The sequence below is a fragment of the Gopherus flavomarginatus genome, chromosome 4 (assembly GCF_025201925.1).
Source record: "Gopherus flavomarginatus isolate rGopFla2 chromosome 4, rGopFla2.mat.asm, whole genome shotgun sequence".
Classification (NCBI taxonomy): domain Eukaryota; kingdom Metazoa; phylum Chordata; order Testudines; family Testudinidae; genus Gopherus; species Gopherus flavomarginatus.
In genome coordinates this window covers 952,493-979,813 of record NC_066620.1, presented here as the reverse complement: position 1 = coordinate 979,813, position 27,321 = coordinate 952,493, and the positions used below count along the sequence as shown (strand labels likewise).

The 27,321-nt window shown below is 44.5% G+C and overlaps 2 protein-coding genes across 2 annotated transcripts; both read left to right on the top strand.

The window, feature by feature from the left end:
• The first annotated feature begins 1,751 nt into the window (after positions 1-1,751).
• On the top strand, positions 1,752-13,396 carry GEMIN6 (gem nuclear organelle associated protein 6). Its single transcript, XM_050951484.1, has 3 exons — positions 1,752-1,923; positions 3,823-3,968; positions 11,199-13,396. The coding sequence occupies exons 2-3, from the start codon at positions 3,841-3,843 to the stop codon at positions 11,569-11,571; spliced, it is 501 nt and encodes a 166-aa protein (XP_050807441.1). The 5' UTR covers positions 1,752-1,923; positions 3,823-3,840; the 3' UTR covers positions 11,572-13,396.
• A 1,486-nt stretch (positions 13,397-14,882) lies between these two features.
• Positions 14,883-20,972, top strand: LOC127049997 (serine/arginine-rich splicing factor 7-like). Its single transcript, XM_050951483.1, has 8 exons — positions 14,883-14,990; positions 15,309-15,489; positions 15,604-15,780; positions 16,660-16,734; positions 16,845-16,946; positions 17,588-17,635; positions 18,753-18,788; positions 19,964-20,972. The coding sequence occupies exons 1-8, from the start codon at positions 14,963-14,965 to the stop codon at positions 20,019-20,021; spliced, it is 705 nt and encodes a 234-aa protein (XP_050807440.1). The 5' UTR covers positions 14,883-14,962; the 3' UTR covers positions 20,022-20,972.
• Positions 20,973-27,321: the final 6,349 nt, after the last annotated feature.

Here is a 27,321-nt window from a genome sequence, read left to right as displayed (position 1 = left end):
TCAACCTATGGCCAAAAGCGGCAGTCGAGCTGATTTTCAGTGGCACTCACACTTCCTGGGTCCTGGTCACCAGTCTGGGGGGCTCTGCATTTTAATTTAATTTGAAACTAAGCTTCTTAAGCATTTTAGAAACCTTATTTACTTTACATATATATAACTAAACTGTTATTCTCATAGACTTATAGAAAGAGACCTTCTAAAAATGTTAAAAGGTATTACTGGCATGGGAAACCTTAAATTAGTGTGAATAAATGAAGACTCGGCACATCACTTCTGAAAGGTTGCTGATCCCTGGTTTAGGAAGTAGGTGATGAGCAGGAGGTATGCTCATTTATCCCAAACCTACTCCTTTCTGTTGTCATCCTTTTAATTAGTTAAGGCAATTTTCCTTGCCAATAGTCCTAAAGTTAAAAGTGAGCATATGGATGGTTAACCACTTTGAAACATCAGCTGTTAAACCAGAAACACTGCTCTCAGGGCAAAACTTCCAGAAAGACTGCAAAATGCAGACTGAGTAATGAGTGTGTACAACTCACTTTCTCAAAGAGCTTTTCCTTAAAAACCAATATTGTGTATATTTAATGCTCCTGGCCACCCTGAATCTGAAGTCTCCACTTATCGCCAGAACAGCTGCAGCACAAGCTGCTACAGTGCAGGCTTCCCTGCCCCACCACAACACACATTCCCAAAGTGCTGCCGAGGATAAGACTTGAACTCCCAGTATGTGGCTACTGCTTCAGTGGCTAAAGCCACCCAATTCTTCTGGCATTATGCTGCCTGCAAATGCTCTGGCTTGCAACTGATCTCTGTTCTGCTTCATGCTTTTAAAATATTGATTCCCCAGTGGGCTGTTGATGCTAGACACTGGTGCTAAGATCAGTCCCAAACTGATGATACCAGTTTATGGGAGATCAATGCCATAGTTTGAGCTTGTGTCTCTCACCAACAGAAATTGGTCCAATAAGAGATGTCAGCTCACGTGCCTTGTCTCTATAACATGTTGATTATGTGATTCTTCTTAATGGGGAGAGGGGGCAGTATCTTGGGAACCCTTGCTCAAATTACTTCAGATTTGCCCTGGTAGGTACTTGAGGTACTTACCAAGGCAGTCTGACTCAGCATGTGGATTTTAGAGCATTCAGGAAAAAGTAACTGTTAAACAGTGAGCTAGTCTCATCCCAAACTATTCCGCCCCACTGTAATGTGGGACCACATTTAGGCCCAGATCCTGCAGACACTTATGCACATGCCTAATTTTTCTCCTGTGAGTAGCCCTACGGGATTACTCGTGGCAGTAAAGTTAAGCATGTGCATGTTTGCAGGACCTTGCGTGGAAAGTGACAGTGCTAACAATACCAAAACGGGAGTGTCGAGTGTGCAGGGGGCCGTAAGCAGGGGCACCTAAACATATTGTGTTTTCTTTAAATCTCATGGAAATTGGAAATAAACAACATAATGATTTAAATATATTTCATGCAGTCCCCCCGTTTATTGGTAATATGCATCCAATCCATGTTGTAAAACATCCCAAATACATGCATGTGTTTGTGAGATAAGGTTTTGTAGTCAAACGTTGCTTCCAAGCTATTGAAACCGAAATTTGCAGTTGAAAAAACCCCAGGGGGCTGGAATGCGTGGAGTTTTCTAGGGAGGCGGATGCTGAGCACATTACTATTTTGGTACAAATCCCTGTAATTTATTAAATTGTCAACTGCATATGAGCGAACGGAAGCACGTGAGCTAGTCCAACTACGCAGCACCGATAGCAATCAGGAAACTACAGAACAGGGGCTTCTGGGGGCAGGAAATGAGGTCTGTGAGCAAAGCGTGCTGGAGTGCACGTTGGGCCATGCTTTTCCGGGCTCGGGGGTGGTATCCCTGCTTGTGAGGGTGAGCCAGCTGTTCGCTTCAGCACTGTTGCATGTAAGTAAAACAAAAGCGTGGCTGTCTGGCTGGTGTCCAGGGGTTTTTAGTGCTGCAGAGTACGCTGACCTAGATTATGGTGGCTACCTTCTGCAGGAAGTGCAATTCAGTGGCAATAAAGATTTGAGCAGGGGTCTGTCTGCTTTTTTATTGGCCTGTGGTGGCGAATAGGCTCATGGAAACAAGCTTGGTTTAAGTGAGACTGAGTGCATGGACAGAGCAGAATAGCAAGGGCACTTTCCAACCAGCAGAAGGTGCAGTGTATTGCAGAGACACTAATAGGCTGGGATCCTGTGAACTGGTCCACAGTGGCTTAGTTTTGCACACCTGAATAGTCCTACTGAATATAGCATCTGCCTCAAGTTAAAAACAAGTGTCTTTGCAAGACTGAGGGCCTTAGATTGTAACCGTAGATTATAAGGCAGGGACAATCTTCCTGTGTACAGCATCAAATACAAACTCTGAGTGGGGCTCTGTGCTCTACATGCAGGATCATGAGCATCATTAAGAAAGGGATAGATAAGACAGAAAATATTGCCTCTGTATAAATCCATGGTATGCCCACACCTTGATTGCTATATGCAGAAGTGGTTGCCCATCTCAAAAAAGGTATATTGGAAAAGATTCAGAAAAGGGCAACAAAAATTATTAGGGGTATGGAATGGCTGTCATATGAGGAGAGATTAATAAGACTTTTCAGCTTGGAAAAGAGACAACTAACAGGAAGTATGATTGGTGTGGAGAAAGCAAATAACAAAGTGTTATGTAGTCCTCATAACACAAGAACTAGGGGTCACCAAATGAAATTAATAAGCAGCTGGTTTAAAACAAACAAAAGGAAGTATTTCTGCACACAACGCACAGTCAACCTGTGGAACCCTTTGTCAGAGGAGGTTGTGAAGGCCAGGACTATAACAGGGTTCAAAAAAGAGCTATCTAAATTCATGGAGGATAGGTCCATCAATGGCTATTAGCCAGGATGGGCAGGGGTGGTGTCCCTAGCCCCTGTTTGCCAGAAGCTGAGAATGGGCAATGGGATGGATCACTTGGTGATTACCTGTTCTGTTCATTCCCTCTGGGGCACCTGGCATTGGCCACTGTCGGAAGACAGGATCCTGGGCTAGGTGGATCTTTGGTCTGACCCAATATATATGTTCTTGTGTTCTAATATAGCACAGGTTCAGAAACGCAGAGGGTAAACTGCAGGTTCCATGATCCATGCACAGGGGTCTAGGAAGTGAAGGACTCTCCCTGCCTGCTAGTGCTTTCCTCCCCCCAAATACAGTGGACAGGAAGTGGAAGAGACTCCCAGTGCTCCCTGCTTCCCCGGGCTCTTTGGACTCAGTCCTGTACACTCATCTCCCTCTTCTACTCTCCACTAAGCTCTGTGGAGGGGTCCTGGGAAAAGGAGATGCCTTCCTGCCCCAAACTGAGAAACAGAAGCCGCTGTGGTGCTGTTACTGATCAATGTCCTTTGGCAAGGCTTGAGGAAGAGTATGTATATATCTCAGTGACAGTGAAGGGCGGGAGAGATCACTCAGTAGCTTGAGCATTGGCCTGCTAAACCCAGGGTTGTGAGTTCAGTCCCTGAGGGGGCCATCCTGATATTCTATGAGTGTTACTTGGGCCAATAGTAGGAGATACATAGTCATCTCATGTGACAATAGAAAGTACACATTTTTGTACGTTAGGAATGTTTTTTTTTAAAGCTGTGTGTGCCTTTAAAAACAACAAATGAAGGAGGAAATGGAAGTGTTTTTATGTGACTTTTTCATTAAAATATGATGTAAGAAGTGACTAAGATGATTAAACAGAAAAAGGAGGCAAACTCAATGCTGGTTGAAAGGGTTGGAGTAGAGGCCTCTGCTGTTGCTAATAACTAAACTGATTGCTCTTTAGGTTCAGTGAGTGGGAAACATGAGTGAATGGCAGAGGAAAAGTCCTTTAGAATGGCAGACTTATGTGAACAAAGAAGTAAAAGTCACAGCTGCTGAGAAACATGAATACAAGGGATGGGTCTTAACAGTTGACCCAGTTTCTGCAAAGTAAGTACAGAGCTGTAATCTGCTTATAACAAAAAGAATGGTGATCTGATATGGAAAGACTGAATCTGAAGCAAACTTGCTTGGAGCAGAAATGGCACACTGGGACTTTGGTCCATAATTCAATATCTGTGCTAATTAGCAGAGCCAAGAGGAAGGAGATGCTAGGAGTCATAAGGATTGTTCATATGATTTCAAATAGTCATCTAATTTGAGAGACTAATAGTTTTGGGGAACAGGTGGAGCCCAGGAGCTTGGTTGCTCTTCATTCATGCTAATTTTGCTGTGCATTTTAAGCACTCTTAAAACATCATCACTGCTTCTGTGTAGTGCTGTGTTTTAAATACAGAATGCATTTGGCCTTCATCACATCCAAGAGAAAGCCAAGGGGAAATATTCAAGGGAGTGTAACATCTTAAATACCAATCTATTTTCCTGTTAAGTATCACCTAAAGCCCCAGTGCTATATCGTAATTCACAGGGTGAACTGATTTGCACCAATGCAGATCACAGTTGGGGCTATAGATAATTAAAATCAAATTTTACGATATGCTTTGTTTTTTGTATTTCACTCATCTTGGACAATGGAAGTAGATAAATCAGTTAATTTTCTGTTCTCATAGGCTAGCACAAGTGATTTTAGGCTGAAAACACTGCAAGGGGATATTTATATCCAAGCAAAGTTTTTTAGCTAAAGAAAGAATGTATCAGAGGGGACAGGATGCATAAATTCAACACAAGGGCTTTACATTATTATTTAGTTGGGAATTGAAAGTCTACTACTCTGTGTCTTTACGGTTCCTAGCAAAATGGGGCTCCATTCCTTGTTGGCCCTTGGGCATTAGTGTAATAAATGTCATTAATAATAATTAGGGCTGTCAAAGGGTTTAAAAAAATAATCACAGTTTTTTAAATTGTGATGAACTGTGCAATTAAACAATAATAGAATACCATTTATTAAATATTTTTGGATGTATTCTACGTTTTCAAATATATTGATTTCAGTTACAACACAGAATCAAAGTGTACAGTGCTCACTTTATATTTTTGATTACCAGTATTTGCACTGTAAAAAAACAAACAAAAGAAATTGTATTTTTCAGTTCACCCAGTACAAGTACCGTAGTGCAATCTTTTTATCATGAAAGTTGAACTTACAAATATAGAATTATGTACAAAAAACTGCATTCAAAAACATAACAATGTCAAATTTTAGAGCCTGCAAGTCCACTCAGTCCTACTTCTTGTTCAGCAAATCAAGTTAGTTTACATTTGCAGGAGATAATGCTACCTGCTTCTGGTTTACAGTGGCACCTGAAAGTGAGAACAGGCATTCTCATGGCACTGTTGTAGCCGGTGTCGCAAGATATTTACGTGCCAGATGTGCTAAAGATTCATATGTCCCTTCATGCTTCAATCATCATTCCAGGGGACATGCGTCCATGCTGATGATGGGTTCTGCTCGATAACAATTCAAAGCAGTGCAGACCGACACGTGTTCATTTTCATCATCTGAGTCAGATGCCACCAGTAGAAGGTTCACTTTCTCTTTTGGTGGTTCAGGTTCTGTAGTTTCTGCATCGGAGTGTTGTTCTTTTAAGACTTCTGAAAGCATGCTCCACACCTCGTCCCTCTCAGATTTTGGAAGCCACTTCAGATTCTTAAACCTTGGGTCGAGTGCTGTAGCTATCTTTAGAAATCTCACATTGGTACCTTCTTTGCATTTTGTGAAATCTGCAGTGAAAGTGTTCTTAAAATGAACAACATGTGCTGGGTCATCATCCGAGACTACTATAACATAAAATATATGGCAGAACGCAGGTGAAACAGAGCAGGGGACATACAATTCTCCCTCAAGGAGTTCAGTCACAAATTTAATTAACACATTTTTTTTTAATGAGCATCATCAGCATGGAAGCATGTCCTCTGGAATGGTGGTTTAAGCATGAAGGGGCATATGAATATTTAGTATATCTGTCACGTAAATACCGTGCAATGCCAGCTACAAAAGTGCCATGAAAATGCCTGTTTTCACTTTCTGGTGACATTGTAAACAAGAAGCAGGTAGCATTATCTCCTGTAAGTGTAAACAAACTTGTTTGTCTTTGCGACTGGCTGAACAAGAAGTAGGTCTGAGTGGACTTGTAGGCTCTGAAATTTTACATAGTTTTGTTTTTGAGTGCAGTTATGTAACACAAAAAAATCTACATTTGTAGATTGCACTTTCATGATAAAGAGATCGCAGTACAATACATGTATGAGGTGAATTGAAAAGTACTATTTCTTTTGTTTATCATTTTTACAGTGCAAATATTTGTAATAAAAAATAATATACACTTTGATTTCAGTTACAACACAGAATATAATATATGAAAATGTAGAAAAACATCCAAAATATTTAATAAATTTCAAATGGAATTCTGTTGTTTATCACAATTAAAACTGTGATTAATTGTGATCAATTTTGTTGTGAGTTAATCGCGTGAGTTAACTGTGATTAATCGACAGCCTTAATAACAGATACTTATGTACATCTCCTAGGTTGCGTTTTTGGAGATAAGTTAAGAATGGGGTAGTCTGTGCTTGGAGACTAATCAGAGCAGACCCTTCATTTAGTCTTGTTATGATCTTCTTGGGTACCTTAGTATTCAGAAGTTGTAAGAGCTTGCTCCATCATATCTAAAGCAGCCACCGCAGTGTGCCAGAGAATTGTCTCTTATAGAGATTTGTTAAGGCTGCTAAATGGAGTTCTGTTCCTCTGAAAATATAAAGCACTACAAGTGATTAGGGTCTTTGCATCTTGGTGCAGCTTTGCAGATGAGAACAAACATTCTTCCCCATATCTTAGCTCTGCTTTATGCTGAACTAGAGTGTGGGGTGCAAGGCTGAGTATGCATTGAGAAGGAATCGGGGCTGTGTGTGTGTGTGTGTGTGTGTGTGTGTGTGTGTAATATCTGGCAGAAACATTTTGATAAAGTACAGTGGGTAGCACTTCAGCTCTTGCAGACTTGTAAGATGGGGTCTGAACGTCAGGTTTGAAACACAGAGTGTGCCTGGTGCTACAGGCTGAACTCGAGGCTGGGCTGGCATAGCCCTTGCTTCTCAGTGTAGGTAAGTAGAGTTCTGTGCATTTAGCTTTGAATTTGTTCAGAGAGTGAATGATGGAGGCTGTCTACTCTGTCTGAGACACTGGAGCCCACAATGTGTTGTGAAAGAGTAGAGAGCCACTCACCAATGCTGTGTTTCCTGTGCCCACTGGTGACTGTTCTCCCCCTCAAGGCGGCTGCAATGCTGTGGTCTTACATCTGTATCATTTGTAAAGAAGTTTGGTATAAAGGGGCTGTGGAAATTTAGACTAGCCCAGGCTATTTGGCTAATTGGGCCAGGCTAAATTAGGCATCTTCTTTAGTGGGGCATCTTCCAGGAAACTAACATAGTCAAATAATAGTGAATGGTAAAGATTATAGCTAGCACAAAGTTCTCCTGACAGGTGGCTGGCAAAGGCCACGTCCAGACTAGAAATTAAAATCGATTTTAGATACGCAACTTCAGCTACGTGAATAACGTAGCTGAAGTCGAATTTCTAAAATCGAGGTACTCACCAGTCTGGACGGCGCTGCATCGATGTCCGCGGCTCTCCGTGTCGATTCCGGAACTCCGTTCGGATTGATGGAGTTCCGGAATCGATGTAAGCGCGCTCGGGGATCGATACACCGCGTCCAGACTAGACGCGATATATCGATCCCCGAGCAATCGATTTTAACCCGCCGATGCCGCGGGTTAGTCTGGACGAGGGCAAAGAGGAAAAATAGCTTCTGCCCTTTTCCCCTGATGTAGGAAAAAACTTCATTATTGTCTCCCTTCTCCACACAAACTTATTTGATATTTCTAAGACTAAATGTTTTCTTCACTGCATTTGTTGTGGGACTCTTCAGAAGATCAGAGCTGGGAAGGCAGCACTCTGAGCCACTAACTGACTGGCCAAGGGCCTGAGTCAGTTACAAAGATTTTCCCCACAGCTGTTGGCCAGATTTGAGTTGAATAGATGTTTAAAACTTGTTTTTTAACAAGCAAGACCTAGATGCACAAAGGTACTTAGGTGCCTATATCTGGGGTTTAGGTGCCTAAATCCCAGTTTTGGCTCCAATGCTTTCCTCAAAACTCCTGCCGAACCCCAGAGGCACCTAAACTCAGTGCCTACGTTTTCAGGGTAGAAGTTGGCTAGGCATCTTTATTTCTGCCGCTGGGCATGTACACAGTTGCCTCCCTCTAGGTGCCCAGACGCCTATCTCTGACCTAAGACCCAGAGCTATTCACAAACTGGGAAAAGATAGGTGGCAAAACACTTACGTCGTGGGGGGGGCCCACTCCGGTAGGTCTGCCTACCAGGTCAGGTCTAACTCACAATCTGGCTGGAGGAGGATATGGCGGTAGTGCTCCACGTGTAACTTTTAGTCCAGTGGTTAGAGCACTCATCTGGGATGTGGGAGACCCAGTTCAATTCCCCCCCTCTACCAGAGGAGGTCAAAAGATGGGAGCCCCCTGCTGAAATCCTTTGAGTGTTCTAACCACTGAACTACAGGATAGTCTGATGGGGTCCCCTCAGTCTCTCCCACTGAAGCTCCACTCTGGGTAAATAACAGAGCAGGGGAACTGGGTCCACGTCTCCCACCTCTCAGCTGAGTGCCTTAAGCTCTGAACTATAAAGTCATTTCCACTCTGTCACCCAGTGACTATTTATGTACATCTCCTCCACACTGGAAAGTTGCTGGGCTGGAGAGAGAGAGAGAGAGTGTGACTCTGTAGCCCAGTGCTTAGGGCACCCACTTGGGAGGTGGGAGATGGTGGGAGATGCTGGGTCCAACCCCCCTGCTCCAATCACTCTGTCATTAGTTATCCAGAGTGGAACTGCTTCAACAGGAGAGACATGGGTCTAGTCTACACTACAGACTGATAACAGTATAATTGTCACTCAGTGGTGTGAAAAATCCACACTTGAGTGACTGTAGTTGCACTGACCCAGCCCCTGGTGTAGGCAGTGCTATGATAGCAGGAGAGCTTCTCCCATCAACAGAGCTGCCACCTCTCGGGGAAGTGGATTGACTATGCTGATGGGAGAGGGCTCTCCCATCAGCGGAGAGCGTCTTCATAGAAGTGCTACGGAGGCACAGCTTCATCGGTGCAGCTGCGTGATGCAATGTTTTAAGTGTAGACCTGCCCTGAAGGAGCCCCACATCAGACTATCCCATAGCCCAATGCAATGAGCACTCTCCTGCGAGGTGGGAGTCCCCTGTTTGAAATCCTTTCTCCCCTTCAGGCACAGAGAGGGGAGTTGAACCTGGCGCTCCCACATCACAAGTTAGTGCTCTACCCCGGGACTAAAAGTTGCAAGATCAGCAGAAGCAGCACTTCCTCCTCCTCCTGTGACTGTTTGGCGTGGAGCGAGGCAGGCACTGAACTCATCCCTGCAGGAAGTGGCTCAGGAACCTAAGCTGCCTGACACTAGGAGACCGGCTCCCATGTATGGAGTGCTAAGCAGAAACTTAGGTCATGTCTACTCTGTAGTGGCACAACTACTGTGCTGCTGCTGTAGCTCCATAGCATAGACAGGTCTCACATTGATGGGTTTTTTTCTGTCAGTATAGTTAATCCCCCTCCAAGAGGCAGTATCTATTGGGTTTCCGGGTCCGAGAGGCACTAGCTAGCTCGACAAGTGTAGACCAAGCCTTCGGCACTTCTTCCTGAGAGAGGAACAGGGCTTAGCACATGCCTCTCTGGTGAGCATCTCCCATTGGCTAGCTTAGGTGGTGAGCTGCCTATCATGCTGGCTTTTGTGGCTCCCATTCTGAATCATCTTTCTCTCCCCATTGATTGTATAGGGACCCTAGGTCTGACTCAGGCTTTGTGGATTGCAGCATTGTTTCCATGATTTCTTTTTCTAGGCACCTAAAAGATATCTGTGATGCTCAGCATTGCAATGCCTCAGGCTATGTCTATACTACAGCTTATGTCAGCATAACTTATGTTGCTCAAGGGGGTGAATAAATCACCTCCCTGAGCGACATAAGTTACCGTGCCAGAAGCACCAGTGTGGACAGTGCTATGTCAGTGAGAGAGCTTCTCCTGCTGACACAGCTACTGCCACTTGCAGGGGCTGTAGTAGTTAAGCCAGTGGGAGAGCTCTCTCCTGTCAGCTTAGAGCAGCTACATTAGAGAGCTTACAGCGGTGCATCTGCATCTGTGCCGCTGTAAACTCTCTAGTGTAGCTGTGCCCTCAATCACTTTGTGGTTCTCACCCTAAATTCCTTCCCATTGCAATCAGGCCATGTCTACACTGCACTTCATCATTAAAACTTTTGTTGCTCAGGGGTGTAAAAAAACCATTCCCCCGGACGACAGAAGTTTTAACGATGAAATGTGCCTGTGTGGGCAGCGTTTTCTTGGTGGGAGCTGATCTCCCATCGACGAAGCTACTACCACCCTTCATTCGGGATGGTTTTATTTTGTCGCCAGGAGAGCTCTGGACATAGACATAGCTTCAGGCTTTATCTTTGCTGTCCACAGTGATGTCCTCTCCCTGCACTGCCAGTCACCAAGGGAGTCTTCCAGAGGAAATGAAACCTGATTTTCCAATGTTCAAACAAACAGCCCTCCTCTCCCATTCTTCTTTTCTCCCTACCAAAAAGCATTCTGGCACCTGTTATATAATAAACAAGCATAAAAGGCAGAATCTCTCCTCTGCAAGCACCTTAATGGTGAGGAATTTATCGCATGGTAATTAAGGTGTGGAATTCTATGTTCTGGCCTTCAACATGCAAGATGTTAAATAGACTAGGGTATAATATTCCTGGGCACTCAGGAACCCTGTGTCAAGTGTGCACTTCCAGCCTGACTCTCTGGAATACTTGATTTCCCAGCCCAATGTATGAATTTTTTTGTTTTGCATGGAATATTCTGCTATGCAGAGTGTGTGTGTGTGTATATATATATATATATACACATGCACACAGAGCCAAGATTTTCAAAAACAGGTGTCTGAAATTTCCCTGATTGTGGCATGATTTTTAAAGTGACTTCTAATGAGAACTCCTGAGTTCTCAAATTTTGGAAATCTGGCTATGTATTTACTCACGTAATTCTAAACACCCATTTTTGAGCAACACGGCCTAAAATTCTCACTGTCTTTTTCTAGTTAATGACTTATCATTCAATATATGTCCTCTTTCCCGGCAGTGTTGTCCTAGTGAAGTTCATGGAGAATGGAAAAGTATGTGTCTCAGTCATCCTGGGTCACGCTGTACAGAAAGTTGAAACAGTGAATGAAGGGGATGATGAAATGAAGGAGCAGCTTGCTCACCTATTCATGCCAGAAGAGAGCAAAGTTTATGGCCACGAAGAACTAGAGAAGAAGAAGAGCAGCCTGAAGACTTGGCTGGAGACCAATCACATCCCTGTAACAGAACAAGGCGAGTCACAAAGAACACTGTGTGTGGCAGGTGTATTAACTATCGACCCACCATATGGGCCAGAAGACTGCAGCAGCTCCAATGAAATTATTTTGTCTCGAGTCCAGAGCTTGATACAAGGCCATCTTGCAACACAGTAATAATGGACAAGTTGACAAACGCTTCTCATCTAAAACTCTTCTATTTCAAACAGAGGGAGGTGCTCTTTTTCCCTTAATTTAAAGAATTGTTCTATACTATTGGTTGACTTAATTTTCACTGACTGGTGTGAGGGTGAGCAGTACTGTTGTGCGTTAGCCACTCTGGCTGATTCTGTATGTGAGGGAACAGATGGTGGAACAGTCATATAACTGAAAGCAGGAAGCATTTGTATTAGCTAATATTTTGTATAAAAAAACCATTATTTGGTATGAATGACATTTTATTCTATGGACTCCTAATTCTTTATCTAACGCTGTCTCAGATGAAAGATTGAGTTGATGAATCTTGTCTTCCTGGCTGTGTCCCTCCCCTCTGTGTCCGCCTTTAATTGCCTCTCCTACCTGTGGGTGACAAAGATTGTTGGAGTGGTAAATACTGAGGAGGACAGGACAGTCATACGGCACAATCTAGATACAGCCACATTCAAAATTATGCAGTTAGGGACATGGAATGCAGGCTCCCTCTACAGAAAGCAGAGCCTCTGGAAAAGATTTAGGGGTCATAGTGCAAAAACAACCCAAGCTGAGCTCTGAGGGCAATTCTGTGGCAAAGAGGGCTAATGTGATCCTTCGATGTATAAACAGGGGGAGTAGAAGGAGGGAGATGATTGTACCTCTGTATGTGGCATTGATGAGACCAATATTCGATTACTACATCCAGTTCTAGTGTCCACATTTAAAAAAAAACAGTTGAAAAATTGGAGGGCAGTGAAAAGAGCCACAAAACATTATTCAGGGCTGGAGAAAATGCTGTACAGTAAGAGACTTAAAGAGCTCAATCTCTTTAGTTTATCAAAAGAAGACTGAAGTTATGTCTTTATTGCAGAGTTAGCCCAGGCTTTTATCCAGGTATTGCCCTGACCCACCTCTCATTCTCTCTCTCTCTCACACACACACACCCCTACCTCTCTCTCTCTCCCTCTGAGCTAAGTGGTGCTTTCCATCTGGCCTGGTTGGCAGTTTAGGCTGGAGCTCAGCTTTCATTTCGGCTGGAAATTTGCCCACTTTGAAGTGAGAACACAGGCTAAGTCATTTGAGTGCTGACAGTCCTCCAGTGCTTTACCACAATTCCACCTGTGTGCTCAGGACAGACACGTTCTCTCACAATTCACTCGGAAAGAATCAGTGCCACAGCTTACTGCCGAATAAAGAGCCTTGGGAAGTGCTACTGATGCAGGTGCATGAGTGCAGCACCAGTGAGGACATGGTAACTTGGGTATGGCTGAGCTGTGAGACTGTATGTACCTGGGGCAGGCTGACTCAGGGGCCAATCTCTGAGTGAACTGCATAGTGTGAGAGGTGACTTGATTACAGTGTATAAGTATCTTCACAGGAAGAAAATATCACATACTAAAGGCATTTAATCTAGCAGAGAAAGGCATAACAAGAACAAATGGCTGGATGCTGAAGCCACACAAATTTCCTAACCTAATTTCCTTCTCTGATAGTGGATGGGGAGCCCTAGTAACACTAAGTCACAAACCCTGTCAAAAATTCGGTTAGTTCAGTATGATTTGTTGTTGATAGGGTCAGAGCAAAAGCTTGTCTCTCTCACCAACAGAAGTTGGTCCTGTAAAAAAGATGACCTCATCCACCTGGTCTCTCTCATCATGGATACTGACATTTAAACTTTCATAGGCTTCAGAGCTATTTCAATCCTATATGAGGTTTTAAATTTAAATCATTGTAATCTGTTAATTTCAATTGGCTTTGAATTAAGACTCTCATTAAAATAAATAGGGCATTTCACATTCTTTTCACTGCAGTTGTTTGTGAATCTGATTCTTAGACATCGGTGTACTGATTCATTTTGAAGATTATCTTCACAACCAGCAACAGAAGCTTAAAATAATCACTTAAATTCTATATTAAATGAAAAAACCAGAGAACAGTATTAATTAGGCTTTCATTATCCTTTCTTGTACCTTTAAAATATGTAATTACATAATTTTAGATCAGTTCCTAATTACTCTTCTTCAATACAATCACAGCTGAGAAGGTACATGTGTTACAAGCCTTTTTTGTGGGTGTTCTGTCCAGATACAGAGATATCTTTTACTTATTGTCAGTGGCAAAATGATTTTTTTGTTAGATGAAATTCTGTTGGTTTGTTTAGAGCTACGGCACATAAAATAACAGGATGCTTTTCACCAGGGAAGACCCTGATGCAGTAGCCATTTACACACTTAACTCAGTACAGCTGACTGCAGCAGATTCTATAGGCTGCTGAAGCCATGCGGCAAGATGCACATAATTTCTTCAACCACAGAAGTTCTCATTGAGGACTAAAGCCCCTCGGCAGCGGTTGGAGCTGTATTAGTCTCAGCCCCACCCCCCGACTCAACTGCATGAGCAGAGTCTCTGTGCGGACAAACCTGAATTAGCCAAAAGAAGCTGTTACCCCAATACATGTTAACTGAGTAAAAACATGGCTGAAAAAATCTCAGCTCCCACTCTGGGAAATATTTAGGCACCGGCATAACTTTAAATGGGTCCTGCTGAAGCCCCCCCATCTACTGCAGTTGATCCCTTGCTCTGCAGGGGCCCAGCCCCTGATTCTAGGGGAGCTCTAATGGGGCTCCTCCCCCCTAGCTCTACTGCAGCCCAGCCCCTGCCTCACCCCCATAGCTCTACTGGGGCTCAGCCCCCCATATCCCTGGGGGAGCTCTAATGGGGCCCAGTCCCTAGCCCTCCTCCCAAGGCTCTACTGGGGCCCAGTCCCCCACTACCCCTGGGGGAGCTCTAAGGGGGCCCAGTCCCTAGCCCTCCCCCCATGGCTCTACTGGGGCCCAGCCCCCCCCATACCTCTGGGGGAGCTCTAAGGAGGACTGGCCCCCTAGCCCTCCCCCCATGGCTCTACTGGGGCCCAGCCCCCCCATACCCCTGGGGGAGCTCTAAGGGGGACCGGTCCCCCTAGCCCTCCCCCCAAGGGTCTATTGGGGCCCAGCCCCCCCATACCCCTGGGGGAGCTCTAAGGGGGACTGGTCCCCTAGCCCTCCCCCCATGGCTCTATTGGGGCTCAGCCCCCCCCATACCCCTGGGGGAGCTCTAAGGGGGACCGTTCCCCTCGCCCTCCCCCCAAGGCTCTATTGGGGTCCCGCCGACACCGGTCGCTCACGCTCCCCGCCCCGTGGGGACAAGTTCTTCCACCACAGCACGTTACTATGGAAACGGGGAGAAAGGGGTGGGTTCTCTTTCCCGCCTTCAGAGCGCGCGGGCGGCCGGGGGGTGCCGTGCGCGTGCGCCGCTCACTCTATATAACCGGCTCGCGGCGCCTGCGCGCAGAAAGGCAGGCAGCAGGCGAGGCTGGGTGGCAGTTGGCGCGGGAACCATGTCGCGCTACGGCCGCTATGGAGGCGGTAGGAACTAGGCCGCGCCGCGTAGGGGTCCGGCAACGGGGATGAGGGGGCCTCCTCGCCGATCCCGGGGGGCGGGGCGCGTGGGGGTCGCCGCGGGGGAGGAGGCGGCCGCTGCCGCTGCCGCCGCCGCCATTTTGCGCATGTTGGGCGCTCGCCGCGCGTCTGGGCCAGGGATCCCCGCGGGTGAGGCGGCCAAGATGGCTGCGGTGCCTCAGCGGCAGCTGCGACCGGCGAGGCCTTTCGCGCTGCGGCCGCTCGCCCGGGGGTGAGGCGGGGCGGCTGCTCGGCCCCCAGCGACCGCGTGACTTGCTCTTGCAGAGACCAAGGTGTACGTGGGGAACCTGGGCACCGGCGCCGGCAAGGGCGAGCTGGAGCGAGCCTTCAGCTACTACGGGCCCCTGCGCACCGTCTGGATCGCGCGGAACCCGCCGGGCTTCGCCTTCGTGGAGTTCGAGGACCCGAGGGACGCGGAAGACGCGGTGCTCGGACTGGATGGAAAGTAGGTGGCGCGGGAAGCTGCTGCTCGGCGGGCGCGCGGGATCCGCGGCCCCTGACTCCTGCTGCGCAGCAGCAGCGACCCGCCGCGCTAACCGGCGCCTCTCCGGGCTTGCAGGGTGCTGTGTGGCTCGCGGGTGAGAGTGGAGCTGTCCACGGGCATGCCCCGCCGCTCCCGCTACGACAGGCCTCCCGCGCGGCGCCCCTTCGATCCCAACGACCGATGCTACGAGTGTGGAGACAAGGGTCATTATGCTTATGACTGTCACCGCTATAGTCGGAGGAGGAGGAGCAGGTATGTGTGTGAAAGGAGTGATTGGTTCTCTTTGCTAGGCGCAGATCTAGTCTTGTTAGCCAAGAAGAGAATGTTATGCCAGATTTGATTTAATTTAACTTTACTGCTGTATTCATACAGGTGTATTTTACATTTTGTTGATATTCATATTAAATGTTAATATATTAACAATCAACCTGGTCAAAACCTTTCAGGTTTCTTCGTTTGAGTCAGTCGCCTTGATTCAGAATGTCACAAGCCTTAAGGTTTCATGCTGAGGCGCCTTGCAAAATCCGACAATTAAGATCCTTCTAGACCTTGAGGTGATCAGCATAAGAGGCCAGATCCCCTCGAGCCATCTACACCTAGCTTCACCATATTCTTTAAAGGGCAGAAAATTTGAGATGGTGATCGCCGTAACAGTAAATTTGGCTTTCAATTGGGGCCCCCCCCCCTCCGGTTTAGAAAGAGGAACACCAGATTGACCACATTCCCACCTAGAAAAATCTTCTTGCGTCAATCAAGCCTCACCCTGGCTCATTTGGCTGTCAGTTTGATCGTCGTTAGATTGAAGAGAACACCTAGATGCAGCGATCGGCTATAGATACTTCTAGATCGTCTAGATCTGCTAGACCTTGGGCCAAAGAGGGTCGACCTGCAAACTTGCAAGGTTTATTTTAATACACATTACAGTGTTTTATATTATAATGTAATTCTAAATGTAATTCAGCTTAACATCTTTTCTAGGTAGTAAAAATACTCAAAGCAAATAGGCCCTGAGTTTTTCCCACTGACAGACACTAATTTTTAGTTGTCTGAAACTTTAACTTCAGCAGAGGCTCATGTGCACTAATTGCTAAATTTGTTTTCTAATACTTATTTTTTCTAACCTACCATTAGGTCACGGTCTCGATCTCATTCAAGGTCCAGAGGAAGAAGGTATTCTCGGTCACGCAGCCGAAGCCGTGGTAGGAGGTGAGTTTGACTTCCTTGTGCTTTCCTTTTTAAGAGAAATCAAACATACTATTCTCCTTTTTTAAAGACGAGCAAAGTATTGTATAATATTTTCAATTTTTTCACTGCAGATCCAGGTCAGCTTCCGTTCGCAGATCGAGGTCGGTATCACCTCGTAGATCTAGATCAGCCTCACCCCGTAGATCCCGATCACGTTCTCTAAAAAGATCAAGGTAATTGGTTTTGTATTATGCTTATCAGCCACCATTTTTTTTAAGGTGGATTCAGAATATTTGATGGGAGATAGTGGAAGCTCCCAGAATCTACTTGCCAAATAACACATAAAGAATGAGCTTCACAAGACCAGACATATTAACGTGGGGGAGTTTCCCCTCAACTAAAGTGAATATTCAAAAAACAGTTCTCTTGAATTTTTGGTATTGCATGTTTAGCTGGTCTTAGGGTCTGGTGTATACTTAAACATTTTGCTGGCCTAGTTATGTCCTTGAGTGTGAATAAAATCACACCCCAAACAATGTGTAAGTATTGTGGTCAAAGCCCTGGAGCAATTTATGTAAATAAATATTGCTTTACATATTATAATATAATATAAGCTTATCGGTGACATCAACTTCTCATGTTTCAGTGTTTGATTTCTGATTTTTTTGGAAAATAGCACTCCTATCTAAAGCTGGCAAACAGGATCCTACTCCAGATAACAAAATTGCTGCTGCAGTATTGACTGCTTGGAGTTTTTACCTAGACAGCAAATGCTGTGGATTTGTATTTTTCTTACTGCATTGCTGTATTAATACAGAAATTAATTCTTGTGGAGTTGAGTTGGCTTTCATTAGTTTCCTTCCTCAAACTTTAGGTCTAGATCAAGATCCAGATCCAGATCTGCTTTATGGCCACGAAGCAGGTAAGATGTTTGCCATAATTAATTAAAGCTACAGGTTTACGTAGTCAAATGCATTAGTTCTTTCTGCCATAGATGATGCATGTTAGGCACAACTTGTTCGTGTACCAGAAGTTTGCCTGTGGTTCACCATCATGCACTAAGACCCTAATGTGTCCTGTAAGAATGAAGTTGGTGCCAGGAAAGTATATTAGAAGGGACACTTCGTAGTTTCAAGCCCCAAACTTGCTGGAAAAAAGCTTAAACAGCACCTAGCAAAATACAAATGCACAGTAATAGAGAACTCAAGAGAATCCCTAGGGTGCGTTTGGGGGAAGTTACCTCTTGATGCTAAAATGTGCAGTTTCTGCCTGTTATCTCATGAACGTCATATTGAAACTTAACATTAGTTCCCCCTAAATTCAAATGTCCATTTAGCCATTCTCCAGGATGCCCTGATTCATTTGCATATGCTAGTGGTGTGCAGTGAACAGCTAGCCATGATCAATTTGGGCCAGCTAGGGAGACTCAAATAGTAGGGCATGTACTCAAATGTAGGACTGGGGCTGTTTTTTCTATGAATGAGGTACTCCTAGAATTCAAATCTTAACATAAATCTTCTTTGTGACATAACATAAGTATGCAGTTTAGTGGTCCAGTAGTAACAGAAGAGTGTTTTCAGGATGGGAGTTACTGAGAAGTGTAAAGCATTGGCGTTGTTCACTGAATGGTTTTAAAGATATTTAACTTCACCATCAAGCAAGCAGAAGATTCTAATGGCTTATTTACAGAAGAACAAAGGGAACTCTTGGCTGCAGAGCTACAAAAGTTCTAGAATCAGTTAGATGTTCACACCTTGTTGGTAGTTTTAAAATGTCACAGTCACAGCAGGGGAACTTTGTTTCTGATGGTGGTTATATTAAGGAGGCACTGCTCTCTTGGGCTAATGGTTTTTGTTGATGGATTTTCTGAACAAACAAAACTACTCAGAGTTGCCAAGAAGTAGAAATAGGTGGGATGAAACACAAATGTGAGCACCAGACTTGAAATGTACCAGCATGTTTTCATTAAATGAGTAGTGATGGATGGTAACTGCATCTTGAGATGAGGACAGATAAAAACTTGTGTCCATATTTTACAGCCGATCAAAGTCCAGATCACCATCTCCAAAGAGAAGGTAAGTTGAATCTTGCGATTAAAGACTGCTGGGTGTAGAATAAATGTTGTTGTGTCTTCAGTGGTCTCTACTGGTATTCTCAGTCAAACAAGTTTTCAGAACTTTTCCTTTACTTTGTCTCCGATTTAACTGTAAGATGTATTTTGGATGGACAGGGCTGCCTTAATTGGTGCGTGGGACACTGATTACTAAGATGAGGCCCATCATAGTAAAGCTGTTTCCAAGAAAGTGGTTGCATGTTGTATTATGAGGATCTTGCCTTTGGCTATTGCTGTATTACTTCCATCCTCATATAATTGCAAGTTAATGAAGTCTTTATAAAGTGAATGAGCTAAAGCATGAAATAAATTTTTAAGCACAGGGGGAATCAATTTTAAGCAGTCTATTTAAAAACTCCAGTGATCATAATGAGATTAACTTGTGTTCTAGAAGGTGCAGTGGGCTACTTCTGGCTTACAATTAAATCCTTTTCAGAAGGACTGAACCTACTTTCTCAAGGGGTGGGGGATATAGCCAGAGTAAAAAATTTGAATGGAAAATGTAAATGGCTCAGAGTAAAACTAAATGGATTAAATGTGGGAAGCAAAACATAAAGACTTCTTGTAACAAACACCCGTTTGACTGAATTGAAGTCAGACTGTGGTCCACCTTGCTGGTGGCTCTGTTTTGACTAACAGCTGTACAGTCTGTTGCTACATGGTAATAGCAGGATGGAATTTTCTACATTTCCCTTTTGTAATGCAGATGAATACTTGTTAGAACATTTGCATGTTTTATGTAATTATTAGCCTTAGATTCTTCCATTTTAGTTTGAGCCATTTTTAACCCTTTTCCATTAATTCAGGATAAGTATGATCTTCTCAACACTTGGAGGCCACTTTTCCAAGCTTGACTGAAGTCTCTTGAGGGAAGGAGTGCATGGGAACTGGAGTAGTGTGTGCCTGACCTCAGGTCCTTGTTTGTAGTCTCCTTTTTATCCTTTCCTGTTAATGAGGAAATGTGTGTAAGATCTATTTTAAAAGGAAAACTATCTACTTTCATTGGTGCTGATTATTGGGTTATTACAGAAAATACTTGGTTTCTTTTTCCCCTCCTCTGGCGACATTGTTATATCAGAAGTTCCAAGTCAGCACTAGAGTTACTCCAGCTAACTTCTGTCTTTCTTTCACTTTCAGTCGTTCACCATCAGGAAGCCCTCGAAGGAGGAGTGCAAGTCCTGTAAGAATGGACTGAAATTTCAAAGTTAACCTTTTAGGAAGAAAGTTATTTTGTTTACGTTGTTATAAGGGATTTTGTGTCTGATGTAAATGGTAAGGGCTTAGTCCTAGAAGGGTATTTCAATCAAATAACAATTGGCCTGGATTGGGATCTTCTAAATTGTGACATCACATTCATAGATTAGTGCGCAACTTTTTTTGTTGTATGCATTTGCATCCTGTGATCTGAAAATGTGGACTTTTTTTTTATTGACACATAGAAATAAAATGTGTATTTCTAACTAAAAACCTCTTTGTGGTAGACCTACTGCTTCTGTTAATGCTTCAGTAACTTTAAAGCAAGTCATGTATGTCATTGAAGTTGTCATTATAAAGGTAGTCAAACTTAAAAAATTGATGGCTATCAAACAGTCATCTCAGTTTATTTTGAATTCTAGAAAAAGGTGTATCTTTAATTTCTGCTTTTGTTCTGAGATATGGATGAGGTGACGCAAGTTAAAGGTGATCTGCAAAGTGTTATTACAGAAGGTGCTTGTGCCTTTTTTTAATACATTTTTGATTCTGAAAGTGTCCTAAAAGGAAGTGTAACTTTTGTTCTACTGGTTTTTGACTTAAAATGATTGGGAATGTAAAGTCTAGTCTTCCCTGGCCATATTGGAGAATCAATGAGGTATAAAATGTTTTGAATTCTTAAATGAAGGTGTTGAAAGGAGTTTTTACTCACAGTGAAGTTAAATGGCTGTTAACTTTTAACCAGAGTGTTTACAAAATTGTAAACAGCTCAATTGCTCCTACTTTTTACATATAAAGAAGCCGAAAAGGGCACAAGCACAGGGTTGTGGGTTTTTTTTTGCAGGTTACCTTTAAACCGTGCATGTTGAGGGAGAAAAAAAATACAGCTGTCACGACTTCTCTTCTGCAACCAACTTTGTCCAATTAAACAAATTAGGGGGGGAAATGAACTAAACCAGTGATTTTTGTGCAGTCATGATCTGTTCTGCAACATATGTTGCAATCATAAAGCAGCCTGTAGGCTGATAGGCAAAACCTTTTATGGTACTGGTAAGCTAATTCCTGTAGTACGCACCAAATACATGATTGAAGAGCGTAAAAATAAATTATATGAGGAAGTATTTCAAACTGAAGCCTATTTTGTGATCTCTAAGTTGCAAGTGGCTTTGACACTTCATGTTGAAACCGAGCATGACTGTCTTTTGATAAGGATGTTGTTAGACTGCCAGGAATCTTTTTGATAAAAAAACAAAACAAAACACTGCAGCTCTTCAATATTCTGGTCTATTTAAAAAAAAAAAAAAAACTAGATAAATTCATGGAGGATAGGTCCATTAATGGCTATTAACCAGGGTGGGCATGGAGGGTATCCCTAGTCTCTGTTTACCAGAAACTGAGTGAGTGAGTGACAGGGGATGGGTCTCTTGATGATTCCCTGTTCTGTTCCTTCCCTCTGCGGCACCTGGCTTTGGCCACTGTCGGCGGGCTAGATGGTCTATAGGTCTGACCCATTCTGGCTGTTCTGATGCTGTAGTTAAATACCAGTTTCAGCGTTCAGAGAAAGCGCTTTAGAGCACCTTCACAGGCACTGAGTTTGAAAGAACAGACTTGTTCGTGCTTCTAATGATATGTCTAATGGTGGATTATGCTTGTAAAAGTATAAACCTTAACGTAGTACCTTAAATAGAAAATTACCTGGGCCAAAAGACAAATTTTGGGTAATCCACAAGTTTCCGATAATAGACTTCTCATCTAATGTTAGCCTTCACTCATGCTTGTAAGACTTTTGCAACTAAGTAGTCCCAACACTCTGAACAGGTTTGTCCCTAGACTTGTTAACACATGAAGGTTCTTGAGTACTAGCCGTTAGAATGCCCTATTTTGGTAAAGGTCTCTTATTTTGACAGTTTTCATGGTCACCTGCTAGGCTTATTTCTTAAATCTATTAGCCAGTTTCCTAGGTTTGTCTTGACTTGATTTTTGCAGGGTCTAATTTTCCATACGTACAGTGCATTATAGTTTAGCAATGGAAGCTGATGCTCCTGTTGCTAAAGTATTCTGTTGTTGACATTTTGCTAATTCTTAAATACAAGACCCCAAAAACTGAAAAATGGAGAATGGGAGATAACGTATAATTATAAGGAAATGATTCAGCAAATATACCTAGAAGTCATTGCTTACAGGTATCCTTATTCATTGTACAGAGGAGTCTAGCACCAAAGAGAAGCTGAAAGTGAGGTCAGTCTAGAGAAGTTGAAGTATAGCAGTATAATGTCTTGTGAACATGAGTTGCACTGGCTTAACATGAGGGGTGCATTTACTGTGTGGATGCTCTTGATTTTGGTTTAGTGTAAATTAGTTGGGAACAGGTGCGAACTAAACTGCAGTAATAAACCCTTAAACTGAAATAAGTGTCGGTGCAGAGCTTTGCATTAGTTTAAATTCATGCTTTAGGTCAGTGGCTCTCAACCTTTCCAGACTACTGTACCCCTTTCAGGAGTCTTTGTCCTGTGTACCACTAAGTTTCCCTTCACTTAAAAACTACTTGCTTACAAAATCAGACATAAATACAAAAGTGTCACAGCACACTATACTGAAAAATTGTAATCAGTTGGAATATAAATATTGTACTTAAATTTGAGTGTGTAGTGTATAGAGCAGTATAAACAAGTCATATGAAATTTTAGTTTGTACTGACTTTGCTAGTACTTTTTACGTATCCTGTTGTAAAACTAGGCAAAAAGCTAGATGAGTTGATGTACCCTTGCAGGACTTCTGCGTACCCCCACGGGTACACCTACCCCTGGCTGAGAACCACTGGTTTAGGTTAAGCTATTGTAGTTTTCCCATGTAGACAAGCCTCAAGAGGAAACTAGATGCCTGTGAAGACCCACAGGCCTGGAGCTGGGAAGAGGATGATTGGGGGAGAAAAGTAGATGTACAAAAATGGAGGAAGAAATTGGGCCAGGAAAGTACTTGCAGTGGAAAAGAACCAGACAAATGTAGCAAGGGCTGAGGGGAATATACCAAATGTGAAATGGAGGGGGGGATTCTGCTGTTCCCTCGAAAAGGGCAACACAAGCACTGTAGTTTGTATTAAATGTAGCTGCTTTTTAGTCTTATTCCAGATTCTTCTCTTGGTTGATGTGCCGTGGCCACTGAATCTGAAAAGTTGTAGATGACAGTTACCAGCACTTTTCTTTGAATTTTTCCGATGAGAATGAGACTGTCTGCTCCTTATCCAGGGGCTTGGATCAGTCACAGATCACTTCCCACAGTTTTGTAAGGTTTGAGTTAAATAGACAACAACAAAAACTTTAGCATCATTCTATGATCTGTGTTGTCTTTCTGTATTCCCCTGAGCAAATGGCTTTGCTCAGAATTCATCTTATTCTGAATTACTCATTTAAAAACATTACAAAGGGAAAGGCAGTGCACAGCCCCCTTCAAGCTAGTCTTTGTAAGAGGGCTGCGTTTACCTCATTTGTGCCCTCAAAGTTCTTAAATTGATTTTTATTGTGAAGGAATCTGTTTTAAAGAATTGAGTTAAGTTTGAGGGCAAGGAAAATTCCCTGCTGGTGTTTGACTCATTCCCTACTGCAGGGACCATGTTCACCTATGTGGTGTAATCCTGATGTATACCTTTACTGTCACGCACTTTAGTGATGCTTTAACACAGCTGTTAATTGGTGATACACTGTCTTGTAATGGGTGAAACATGCTAAGGGGAATGTTGATACTGAGTGGGATGCACAGGGAAATGAAGGAGCTGTCGTCAGGACCCCTGGAACAGGTTCCTTCTTCACTGCAGAAGAAGAAAGCTGTGGGCTGCAAGGAAACAAGTAATGAGGAGGTCCAACAATTTGTCTGACAATTTTATTCTTGCCTGACATTAGACTTACTGGTCTGTAATTGCTGAGATCACCTCTAGAGCCCTTTTTATATATTGGCATTACATTAGCTATCTTTCAGTCACTGGGTACAGAAGCGGATTTAAAGGATAGGTTACAAACCATAGTTAATAGTTCCACAATTTCACATTTGAGTTCTTTCAGAACTCTTGGGTGAATGCCATCTGGTCCTGGCAACTTGTTCCTGTTAAGTTTATCAATTAATTCCAAAACCACCTCTAATGACACTTCAATCTGTGACAATTCTTCAGATTTATCACCTACAAAGCTTTGGGAATCTCCCTAACATCCTCAGCCATGGAGACTGAAGCAAAGAATTCATTTAGCTTCTCCGCAGTGACTTTTATTGTCTTTAAGTGCTCCTTTTGTATCTCAATCATTCAGGGGCCCCACTGGTTGTTTAGCAGGTTTCCTGCTTCTGATATACTTAAACATTTTAATACCTTTTTTGAGTGTTTGGCTAGCTGTTCTTCAAACTCCTCTTTGGCTTTTCTTATATATTTACACTTAATTTACACTCCTTTCTATTTACCTCACTAGGATTTGACTTCCACTTTTTAAAAGATGCCTTTTTATCTCTCCCTGCTTCTTCTACATGGATGTTCAACTACGGTGGCTTTTTTAGTTTTTAGAAAATAGTTTCTCTGAAGTTACATGTGGACTTCAGCGTTCTCTGCTCTGATGGAAGTACCTCAGTCCTCTTCTGCTAACTGGTTTTATGTGGGGAAGCAGCCAGCACTGTCTGTCCAGCTGCAGTGATAAGGAAGCTCCCCTCCTCGCAGGGCCCTATCCCAGCCTGATGGATGGAGCCAGGCTCCAACAGAGTTGTTAATGAGCAGGGGAGAGGATGAATTGGGGGGGGGGGGGGGTGAGAATGAGCCAGCTTTGGGTGAGGAGTGGTCAGGAAAGGATGCCACTGAAGGGTTAGTGGGGAATGGGGGGAGCTACCCAAGGACGCTGCTGTTAGAGGCACCCAGGGCTGAGGATCAGATTGAGGGCTTATTGCCTCTTGGCTGCTTTCAGCTTGGGGCAGTGTGAGGCCCCAGGAAGCTAGGCTCAGCCAGAAGGCAGCTCCTTGCCAGCCTGGCTGCCCTCAGGCTCTTGGTTAGGCTGCACCTAAGCATGGAGCTTCTTGCCTGGTGCTGGCACCTCCATGGCATTGGGGTAGGGGGCAGAGCTCCAAAGCAGCTGCACCAGCTTACATGGCAGTAAGCTTGCCCCATGATGCGCTCCCATCCTTGAAGCATCAGTCTGAGTGCAGCCTGGAGCCCCAGATCCTGTCCCTACAGCCACTGCTGACCCCACAGGGCTCCAGCTCCTCCCTGCCCAACCCTGGTTGCCAATTAAAAGCTGGACATGAATGCTGGAACCTCAGCTGCCCTGCCTCTTCTCTCCCCCCTGCCCAGGCCTTGCCTCCATCCACCCCTCTTATCCCCTTCCCCAAGCTGATCACTGTTTTTCCCCTTCCACTCCCCTGCCCTGGTCAGCAGGGACTCTCCTGCAGACCCTGGGCTGGGAGCTGCAGCTGCCTGATGCAGGGAGGAGGTGACTCCAGCTGAGATGGGGCTGGCATGGGTGATGACCTAGTACCTACCTACCTGCCTCCCCTGCCCACAGTAACTGAACTTTGGGTGTCTGGTCAGTAGATCTGACCAGATTGTCATTTCCCTTTTCGACTGGACTTTCTGGTTGAAAACCTGGCACCTAGCTACTCTACCCCACTCAAGCCAGCATGGCCTGAAGGACTCAGCACCCATTATCCCCTAGAGCAGTGGTTCTCAAATGTCTATTGGTGACCACTTTCACACAGCCAGCCTCAGAGCGTGACACCCCCCCCCTTATAAATTTTATTTTAACGCTATTATGAATGTTGGGGGTGGTGGCAGACAGCTCACAAGCCTCCCTGTAATAACCTCGTGACCCCCTTGGGCTCTCAACCCCCAGTTTGAGAATCTCTGTCCCAGAGCCCTGCTCCTAACTCAACCAGCACCACTAGCACAAAAACAAGCGTGATGGGGTTTGTGTTTATTGCTTATTACTCCAGGGTGCTCCACAAACCCAGAGCTCAGAGACAGGCCCTGCCCTGAAGAGCTGTCAGTCTGGGTCACAGACAGGACCCAACAAGTGGGTGCCCCACCCTGATGAGGCAGCACAAGGGGCCAGCAAGCCTCCCATGAGCCAGTAATTCCACATGCCAAACCCAGTGAATTTAGCACATAGGAGAGCCCCATATGTGAGCAGCAATCCCACGCCAAGGGACACTGGGTCATTGCTGAGCATTCACTCTCCAGCCAGCCCAGCGCACGTGCTCACCTCTCATGCAGACAGCTGATGGTCCCTATTGGCGGTGACCTCCTGGTGGGGCAGCTCCTTTGTCCTGAGGGAGCTGGTGCTGGACTTGGTGATTCACCAGCCAAGAGGTTCAGAGTCCTGAAGGAGACCATGAAACACCATTGCCTGTTGGCTCCTCACCCTGTAACCCCCCTCCCTGCAACCAGCCACCGTCCAAGCCCAAAGAGATGGGTGAATCGTTCCAGCTACAGGTTAGAAACAAGGCAGCAAGAGTGCTGCGTTCCTGAGGAAAACAAGGTTCCTAGTTTATGAGAACCCCCCAGCCAGCGTAAGGAGCGAGAGCACACAGCCATCAGGAGGTATTAATGACTTTGTCATTCATAAGGCAACAACAGCAAACAGGAAATAGACACCACTAACCTCAGTGCACACGGAGTCCTAAGGATACAAAGAACTAGTCCCTGCTGATCGCTGGAACCTCGCCTGCTGCATTGGGACATACACAGTATTAAACTCTTCTCTGGTCCCTCTCAACTGTGAGATGGAGAGGGATCCCAGTGCCATCTAACAACACCAGACCTGACCCACCTGCTCCAGGGCCCTCTGTCTCGGCTCTCCTCTCCCCTTCCTGTGATTTTAGGGTCTTGAACACTGACCTACTGGGTTTGATGAGGGTGTGGGGAGGGCTTCTCTCCCCAGCAACAGGCTCCTTTACTGGCCCAAGGTTCTTCACTTTGAATTTGACTTTCTGATTTAGGGCCTTGCTCTATATTCCTTGTGTATCTGAAATTCCCAATTATTTATTACATATGACACATGCTACTTCAAATACAGCACATCCTCTGTATATGCCCCATGCTTCTCACCTGTAGGAATAGAGCTCTTCCAGAATTAGGCCCATTGTCTTCAATGGGGAAGAAAGTAGAAATTACCTGTTTATAATGGCTTTTGATGGCTCCCTTTCCCACTGCTAAAGCATCTTGCCCCAGGGAGGGTCCCTCGGACCCTCTGACTACTGCCATGGTCTTCATGGGAAAAGAGCAGCTGTGGTGGCTGGGGAATCTGCAAAACAACACAAGCTTTCATGAGGAACTTAATTCT

Bases quoted from the DNA above. Each gene is read 5' to 3' on its own strand.
- GEMIN6 (XM_050951484.1), top strand. From the start codon at position 3,841: ATGAGTGAATGGCAGAGGAAAAGTCCTTTAGAATGGCAGACTTATGTG. The intron at 3,969-11,198 runs GTAAGTACAGAG...CTTTCCCGGCAG, and splicing joins GTTGACCCAGTTTCTGCAAA to TGTTGTCCTAGTGAAGTTCA.
- LOC127049997 (XM_050951483.1), top strand. From the start codon at position 14,963: ATGTCGCGCTACGGCCGCTATGGAGGCG. The intron at 15,490-15,603 runs GTAGGTGGCGCG...CCGGGCTTGCAG, and splicing joins GTGCTCGGACTGGATGGAAA to GGTGCTGTGTGGCTCGCGGG. The intron at 15,781-16,659 runs GTATGTGTGTGA...ACCTACCATTAG, and splicing joins AGTCGGAGGAGGAGGAGCAG to GTCACGGTCTCGATCTCATT.